At 40.4% G+C, this 8,888-nt stretch overlaps 3 protein-coding genes across 3 annotated transcripts; 2 read left to right on the plus strand and 1 right to left on the minus strand.

Annotated features, from left to right (window-relative positions):
• LOC104723975 (biotin carboxylase, chloroplastic-like) lies at positions 143-2,030 on the plus strand. The gene is made up of 8 exons (XM_010442403.2): positions 143-355; positions 479-571; positions 650-731; positions 820-926; positions 1,166-1,241; positions 1,380-1,426; positions 1,510-1,572; positions 1,816-2,030. Exons 1-8 carry the CDS (start codon positions 236-238, stop codon positions 1,861-1,863), a joined length of 636 nt encoding a protein of 211 aa, XP_010440705.1. The 5' UTR covers positions 143-235; the 3' UTR covers positions 1,864-2,030.
• On the minus strand, positions 2,054-4,940 carry LOC104723976 (G-type lectin S-receptor-like serine/threonine-protein kinase At5g35370). The gene has a single exon (XM_010442404.2). It carries the CDS (start codon positions 4,772-4,774, stop codon positions 2,159-2,161), a length of 2,616 nt encoding a protein of 871 aa, XP_010440706.1. The 5' UTR covers positions 4,775-4,940; the 3' UTR covers positions 2,054-2,158.
• Positions 6,369-7,298, plus strand: LOC104728183 (glutathione S-transferase T3-like). Its single transcript, XM_010447208.1, has one exon. The coding sequence runs from the start codon at positions 6,369-6,371 to the stop codon at positions 7,296-7,298; it is 930 nt and encodes a 309-aa protein (XP_010445510.1).

Consider the following 8,888-nt stretch of genomic DNA (forward strand, 5'->3'; position numbering starts at 1 on the left):
ATATCCCAGCTGCAGCATCTGCTAAACTGTTATTTTTTCTTTTCATGTTGCTAATTGCTAAGATAACTCGAAAATTCAATACCGGTTCTTTCTTGCTGCTTTCGTTCATGCCTTGTATGGCGTGCTGAAACCATCTGTCTCATTTAATTATTTCTTCCCCTGATAACAGAGGCGTAACCAAAAGCTTCTAGAAGAAGCACCTTCTCCAGCATTGACCGCTGAATTGCGAAAAGCCATGGGCGATGCAGCAGTCGCCGCAGCAGCTTCCATTGGGTACATTGGTGTTGGCACTGTGGAATTTCTTTTAGATGAAAGAGGTTCCTTCTACTTCATGGAAATGAACACTAGGATTCAGGTTTAATTTTATTATGACTGAAAAGTATATTTTATAAGCTGTTTGCCAAGATTTTCCTTTTTTATACATGTATAAGCATCTGAAGTAAACTGAATGCCAACCATTTCTTGTATCTAAACTCAGGTGGAGCATCCTGTAACAGAAATGATTTACTCCGTTGATTTGATAGAGGAGCAGATTCGTGTTGCAATGGGAGAGAAACTTCGTTACAAACAGGTTTGACTGGTGTTGTATGTGATGCTCTGAGTGGATATCAAAAAAATTCTTTCAAAACTGAATTTTGTTTATTTACAGGAAGAGATTGTGCTCAGAGGGCACTCAATTGAATGTCGTATCAATGCAGAAGATCCATTCAAAGGATTCAGACCTGGCCCTGGTATGTTTCAGTAGACCTTTATATGTCACATCTTTGAAGTGTTAGCAGATTGGCTTTCTTTACAATGCTGCCACTCTTATGATAACAGGCAGAATAACATCATACCTGCCATCTGGAGGTCCTTTCGTTAGAATGGACAGCCATGTTTATTCCGACTACGTTGTGCCTCCAAGCTATGATTCTCTTCTAGGAAAGGTATATTCATTTTGTATCTGTTTCGTTATGTGGGAACAAATTTTGTGGATTTATGGTAAAATAACTACTCTAGTGTTTTGGAATCTCAAACAAATATTAGAAGAGGCTTTCTGGTTTCGGTAGGACTGTATAAATTCTAATGCGGTTCAGTTCAGTTCATCTGCAATCTATCTCAGCAGCTTACTTGAACCTATAGCTGATGTGTTGACATTCATTCTTGTTACCCTAAATCTTTATAGCTTATTGTGTGGGCTCCAACAAGGGAAAAAGCAATTGAACGGATGAAGCGTGCTCTTGATGACACTATAATTACAGGTATGAAGAGGACTAGTTTTTGTTACTTCCATCTTACTAGGCATTGTTTGTTTTGTTATTCTTTATATACTGCTTAAAAAGGTGACGTCCGACATGTGGTGGAATGCTAATTAATTTTCCTTGTCTTGGTTTAATCAGGGGTTCCAACGACCATCAATTACCACAAACTTATCCTTGATGTTGAGGTGTGTGAAATTAGTAGCTCTATGTTAGTGAATCTTCTATTATGAAAATGTTGGCTTTTTGATAATCCAATTGTTGTTAACAGGATTTCAAAAATGGAAAAGTTGATACAGCTTTCATCGTCAAGCATGAAGAGGAGCTAGCTGAGGTAAGTATAGATGTCTTTGTAGTCGGCTGAAGATATGGGCCATTCACTACTAGTCTGTCTCTTGATATATATTCATTTAGTACGCTTCTAAGTTAGTTAGATATGAAACCTTGGTAAAGATGAACATAGAGATGGAAGAATTGCATGAAAAGGATGGACACTATATATAGAGGAAATTACGTTTGTAAGTGTTAGATTGATTAACCAAATGATGGTTCTAACATGGTTGTATTGTATATGCAGCCTCAAGAAATTGTGGCAGTGAAGGATCTGACAAATGCAGCGGTTTAGAATGATACATCAGCTCTGAAAGACCACCCAATTATTGCAATCTTCGTCTCCTTTTGTGTTGTTATTGGTACAAACTTCGGTAACGATACGATTGATTTACTCGAGTATGTGGTTTTATCGTGATGTTCTTCTTGTGTCATAAAGAAGAAGAAACAGTTTTGTTTGTAGTCTCTATGTCAACGCTATCCAATAATTTTCATATATAGTAGATTATATGAACAAAGGCCTATCACTATTAACAAAGTAACCAAAAACAAATAAAACAAAAGACAACAAAAATCACGTTTAGGTAATCTCATCGTGGGCCAGACACTTCCTGAGATGCTACGTAAGATGCAGAGTGCCTAGAGCCACCGCTATTAGAGCTCTCTCGCCGGTGGAAGACCATACTTTCACTCTCCCCATTTTGCCCTTCAACCATGGAAGACTCCGCAAACCTTAGCCCATAAAACCTCAAGAAATTCAACGACTCCATCCTCGGAATCCCCAACGGTATGCTTCCTTCGAACATCCCCACTACCGCTGCCATCGTTGGCCTCAACGCCGGCTCCTCGTGAACGCAACACAAAGCTATCCGAACCAACTTCTCAGCCTCTTGGCTTGTTACCCGACCCTCTAACCTCGGATCAGCCAGCTCCATATACCTCCCTTGTTCATGCATATCCAAAGCGTACAACGGGAAATACACCATACCAGTACTAGTGGTCGTAGTCGACGAGCTGTTCATATTATTCTCATCCGTCCCACTGTTGCTCCGAGATCGGAACGAGCAGTTTTTCCGACCACTCACTAGCTCTAACAACACCATTCCATAGCTGTACACATCAGCTTTCTCAGAGATAGCTGCGTTTGTTATCCACTCGGGAGCTAAATAGCCACGGGTACCTCTCATTGTCGTGAACAGACTCGACTCTTCTTGGCTCAGAAGTTTCGATAATCCGAAATCAGATAACTTCGGCTGGAAATGATCGTGCAGTAAGATGTTCTCTGGCTTCACGTCGCAGTGTATGATCTTCTGGTCACATCCACTGTGGAGATACGCAAGTCCACGAGCCGTCCCAAGCGCTATATCAAACCTTTCTTGCCATTCAAGCACCGGACCATTCCCGCTAAACAGAGTCTTTTCTAATGAACCATGGTTCATGTACTCGTAGACTAAGAGTAACTGCCTCCCACGAGCGCAAAAGCCTCTGAGTTTCACTAGATTCGTGTGTCGTATATTTCCAATTATTGCGATTTCCGTGCAGAACTCTTGTCTACCGTGAAGCCCATGGTTTGTGATTTTCTTGACGGCCACGAGTGTTTCGTCTGGGAGAGTTCCTTTGTAGACTGCACCAAATCCACCTGATCCAATCTGCATCTTGAAATTCTCTGTTGCTTGTTCCAGCTCTTCGAATTCGAATTTCTGAGGTAAACCCGGGATATGGAAAGATCCTAAATCTCCTGATCCGAATGACCCGAGTCTAGTTACTTGCTTCTCACGGATACTGCTGTATCTCATCACTGCACATCTTCGCCAACAGAGAAACCCTAATGCAATCAGAAGGAAGAAACCAGAGCAAGGTAAGAGCACAAGTGCGATCACTGGGAAATTAGATCCTCTGTTTTTGTTTCCCCGAGGCTGACCGTTTGGCTTTTTTATAGACAGCTTGACATATCCAATAAGATCATGATTGTCTGGTGAATCCTTTACTAGAGACAAAGAACCAAACGAGTCCTTTACCAAATAACAAGACCGAGACGTGCTCTCATAGAAAACACCAAGGCAGGAGCAATTCTTACTGCAAAGATCATGACAAGCCGATAACGGGAGACCATGATCCACAGGATCACTGAAGTGAGTAGAGAAGTAAGACACACCAAGGCCGAGTTCGAGGTATGAAATTTTGCTTGCTTCACAAGAAACAGGTAAACTCAATGATTGACTAACCGGAACACATACCTTCTTACTCGCATCCAGCCGCATCTCATCTGGACACGAACAACTCTGATTTTCCGATGCATTATCAAGATTACAAAGCCCGAGCTGACCGCACACAAACGGAATCTGACAAGTAACCATAGGACCAGAGAATTCGGTCACAAGACTCTTACCTGAGAATCTACTGACAATAAATTTACCAGAAGAATCCATCTTTGCTACACGGAAATCAGAAGACGGTGGTAAAGCCACACGCAGTACAACCACCGTCCCGTTCCGTCCCATAAGAGCTAATCCAGAAGTAGTAACTGTTAAATACTCAACAGGGAAGTTAGAATCAACATTAGCTCGTGTATGCATCCTTAGCTTCCAATAATTCTGACCTCTCCACTGCATCAAACCGTCAGACTCACCAACCAAGAACTTATAATCTCCGCTAGATAGATTGGACGGTGAGACAGATCCGGACAAGAACATCCCAACCCTAAGTCTTTGTCCGAGGACGATCGAGTCGGTGGGAAGATCAAAGCTTTCCCATAGAGAAACGTTCAAGCGATCAAGCAAAAGGAGGTTTCCGGAGTCGGTTAACCGGAGAGAGTTAACCGGAGAGGCTAAAACCGGCGTTGACCAAACGGGTATTTGACTTTTACCATCTTCGACAACAGAGATTCCTTGAGGGGTAAGATTCATTTTACCAGAACTTGAAACAGGGGAATCTCGATTTGACGACCAGATTGTTGAACCGGAATCGACATGGACGACCGAGAAGTAGAAAGCAGAGGAGGAATCATCGTCGCCAGGACTGAATAAACCGGCTTTGAAGATTGAATTATGAGAGAAGAGGAAAGCTCCTTTGGAGCTGTCGATGAATCTTAGGTTAGAAGCTGTGAAATTAGGGTAAACGAACTCTGAGAAAGAAGCACATGAAACAGAGACAAAGAGAAGATTGATGAGACTAAGGAACAACAACAAAAGAAATGTTGAGTTCATTAGAAGAACCACTCTATGTTTTATTTGTGTGTGTGTGTGTATGTTATTATTATTACAAGAACTGGATCATAGGAGAAGAATCTGAATGAGTTCTTGTTGTTATTTTTTTTGGGGATGTGTTGTGTTCTTAAGTTTGACCAGAAACTGTCTCTCTCTTCCGTTGCAAATGTATTATTGGTGTGGTGGCCATTTCCACCTTAGTTTTTTTTATGTTTTGTTTTTGGGAACGCAACGTTTGAATGCTTTGAAAAATACATAAGGTAAGATTTAGTAATCAATTGCGGCGTTCATTTACTGAAGTAGGCCATTTTTTTGTTCTTTTTCTTACGCTGACTATAGATATTAATTGCTCAACCGGATGTTTTATGAGTTAGCTGTTGCCGGCTTAGTTAGAGCAAGTGCATTAGCGTTAGTTTCCACCGTCCTTCGGTATTAAAATTAAAAAGTTAAATCGAAATAAAAAGATAATCGAAGAAACGTTCTTCTAAACGGGACGTAATTTGCTGCGTCCTTCGTGACACGTGGCAGCGTTTGCATGGTTGGTGTTGTTTGGGTAGGGGAAGACCAAAAATCGGTCAGTCCAGTCCAGTTCCGACTCTCTCTCTTGACTCTCTCTCTCTTGATGGCGATTCGTTTGGCGATTCATCAAAGCCGACAATTTCATCCGTAAATTTCCTCACACGGACCTAGTATTTTGTATCAACCGTCGGTTCCAATTGAAAGGAGGTTTGTGTTCCAATTGAAAGGAGGTTTGTGTTCCAACGCCGTTTGCGATTTTAGATGATTTAGTATTTTTGATGTATTCTCGATTTAGGGTTTTCGATATTGTTTCTGGGATTCGATAGTTTAGTTTGTGAGTTTTGTTTGGATAGTTTACTCTTTGGGTTTAGGTATATTTTGTCTCTGATTTTTGTTTCGATTTAGGGTTTTGGATTATGTTTTGGGTTTCGATAGTTGAGTGTCTCAGTTTTGGTTCGAATTAGGTTTTTGGATTATGTTTCTGGGTTTAGCTAGTTGAGTGTCTGAGTTTCTTGCTTTGTCTTTAAGATTGTTGTCAGTTTGTTTGGATTATGTGGATTCTTTTATGTTAAACTGAGTATAACCTTGCAATTGTTTGTTGTTCATGAGTTTCCTCAGCGTCACGTGAAGAAAGCAACACATAACAGGAAATCACAGAAGAAGTAGCAACAATCATCGAGTCAGAGGTAAATACTTGATTCCATTAGCATCAGAAATGTCCATTGGTTGTTGTTTGGTGGACTCAGTTCTGGAAATGCTTTGGTTGTTGTATAGTTGGTCTTTGTATAAAGGATAGCTCCCAAGTCTATTATTGATAAGATGTTTGTCTTAAACCATCTCCTCTATGAATTTAACGGGATACTAGAATGCTTTGTACTTGTGTAAATTGTCATAAATTGTGATTAGACTTAGGTAGTTGAAGGATAGGTCATTATGAATGGTAACTTATTACTTGATACCTTTTCACCTTTTAAACACCAAACCAGCCTTCAATCTTTCTCCATCATCTTCTATCTCTCTTCTTTGGTAAACCAACAACATTTCCGATTCCTCATCATCTAAAACTCTTCTTCCTATGAGTTCTTACAATCCATTCAGTCAGTCCTCTAGTTATTTAGAGCTTCTCAACAGTCAAGGAGAGTCACTTAACCAAGAAAACTCTCCTTATGAGAGTTTTCCACCACCTGGCCACAATGGTGCTTATGAAATAGCTCCTTGGAGCTCTCAACAATCCCAGGATGCACCTCTTTCTCAAGAGACACCTGTTAGGAAGGATAGGAAGAAATGGAATCCGACTGACGATGAAATTCTTATCAGTGCGTGGTTGAACACTTCAAAGGACCCGATTATTGCAAATCAACAAAAGGGAGGAAGTTTTTGGCAAAGGGTTAAAAAATACTATGCAGAGTCTCCTCATGCTATAGCCAATGGTGAACAGGGGCTGAACATAAACTCTAAGCAGAGGTGGTTCAAGATCAATGAGTACACTAACAAGTTCTGCGGGGCTTATGCAGCTGCAGAGAGACTAAACAGTAGTAGACACTCTGAGAACGATGTGCTGAAGGTGGCTCACGACATCTACTTCTCTGACTATAAGACGAAGTATACAATGGAACATTGCTGGTGTTTGTTAAGGTTTGAGCAGAAATGGCTGAACCTTAACGCTATTAACACCCCTTCACCTTCAGTCAGAACAAAGAGGAAACCAGTTGCTGCAGCTTCACAATCTGAGGCAGCTTCACAATCCGAGGCAACCCACACTGAGGAAGACTTTGAGAAAAGGCCTCAAGGTATCAAGGCTGCAAAGGCCATCAGGAACAATGCTCAGGGGAAGGCTCTTGCTGAGTACAAGAGCATGTGGGAAGTAAAGAAAGTGGATATGGCTGAAAAGGAGAAGCTACATAAGCTTGGCATACTAGACACACTTCTTGCCAAACCAGAGCCACTTAGTGCAGTTGATCAAGTTATCAAGGATAAGATAGTGGCTCAGTATTTCTGTGATTGATGTATTGACTTAAGATGCAACTTTGTATTTCTTATTTTAGTATCTAAGTTTGAATTTCTGTTTTAGTTTGTTATGTATTCAATTATGTCTATTCTTGTTTCATCAACTCGGCTTTTGTTGCACTTTGAATTGCTATCTATATATTAATCTATTCTCTAATTATGTTAAACTCTCTTTGTGTTTCTGATTGTGTCAATCTGTTCTCTGAGTCTATATGTTTCAAATAAATCAGATGGGCCAAGACTACAGCTACTGTCAGCCTGATTCCTCAGATCAGTGTGATAGATACTATGAGGACACTGAGGACAGGGAAATAGAAGCTTTGATTCAGATGGATGAGGCTGAGAGTAGCTTCATCAATGCTCAGGCGACTCAATACCCTCCTCAACCTGAGGTTGAGTTCGGATTCCCTAAGGTATGCTACTGTGGTGGTCAGCCTCTTCTATCCTCAAGCTACAACAGAAGGTATGTGGTTTAACATAAACAGATTATGAAGTGAGTTGTTATGTTTTAACTGATTATGAAGTGATTTGCTATGTTATATATATGTTAATGTAGGTTCTTCACATGTGGGAATGTTGATGATGGAGAGATGCATATTCACAAGTGGTGGGATGTAGCTGTCATGGAGGAGATGAGAGAGATGGACAGACAATGTGAAGTGCTGTCTGAGAAGGTAGATAACCTTACATTCTCGAGTGACTATGAGTCACACATCAGTAATGAAACTGAGCAGAAAATAGTCCAGTTAGAGAAGGTAGTGTTTGAGCTAGGGAAGACCAGAAATAGGTTTAGAAATGGTTTTGAATTGATTGTTTTGGTAATTGCTATTGTGGTAGCTTTACTATGTATGGTGGTGATGTCTAAATAATTGATGGTTTGTATCCTTTGTTTGTATCCTTGTATCCTGTTTTTTCTATGGCCTTTGTATGATTTTGGGGATCTGTTCGTTACTATATAGTCACAAGCATCATAGTCTTGAACATTTTAGTGTCACGGGTTGAGTATACAAAGAAGTCACATGGGAGTTATTATGATATTCTTCTTACGCAAATGAGTCACATGCTTGGAAATTTTGATATCACGGGTAACACAAAGGTTGTCATCTCATTTCCTATATATATGCTTCTTTTGTAATGCTAAACCAAACAAACGAAATCAACACTTCACTTCTCTTTTTTCTATACTCGATTTCTCCTCAATAACAAAACAAGATCTCCACTTCTCTTTTTTGTTTAAATGGCATCTTCATCATACCATTATCACTACCAAAGAGATGGTGCGGATGATTTTGATGCTTATTTTGATAATTTAGAGCCAAAGAAACGGATTTTTATTCAGAGAAACCGGGAAGAAGGCCACAATAATCTTTGGAATGATTATTTCAGTGATACTCCAACATACCCGGACAATTTATTTCGGCGACGGTTTCGCATGCACAAGCCATTGTTCATGCGTATTGTGCAACGTCTCTCTACCGAAGTCGAGTATTTCCATCAATCCCAGGATGCAACCGGACGGGCTAGTCTATCACCTATACAAAAATGTACTGCAGCAATTCGTCAATTGGCATATGGTACTGCGTCCGAC

The sequence above is a fragment of the Camelina sativa genome, chromosome 11 (assembly GCF_000633955.1).
Source record: "Camelina sativa cultivar DH55 chromosome 11, Cs, whole genome shotgun sequence".
In the NCBI taxonomy this organism is placed as follows: Eukaryota; Viridiplantae; Streptophyta; class Magnoliopsida; order Brassicales; family Brassicaceae; genus Camelina; species Camelina sativa.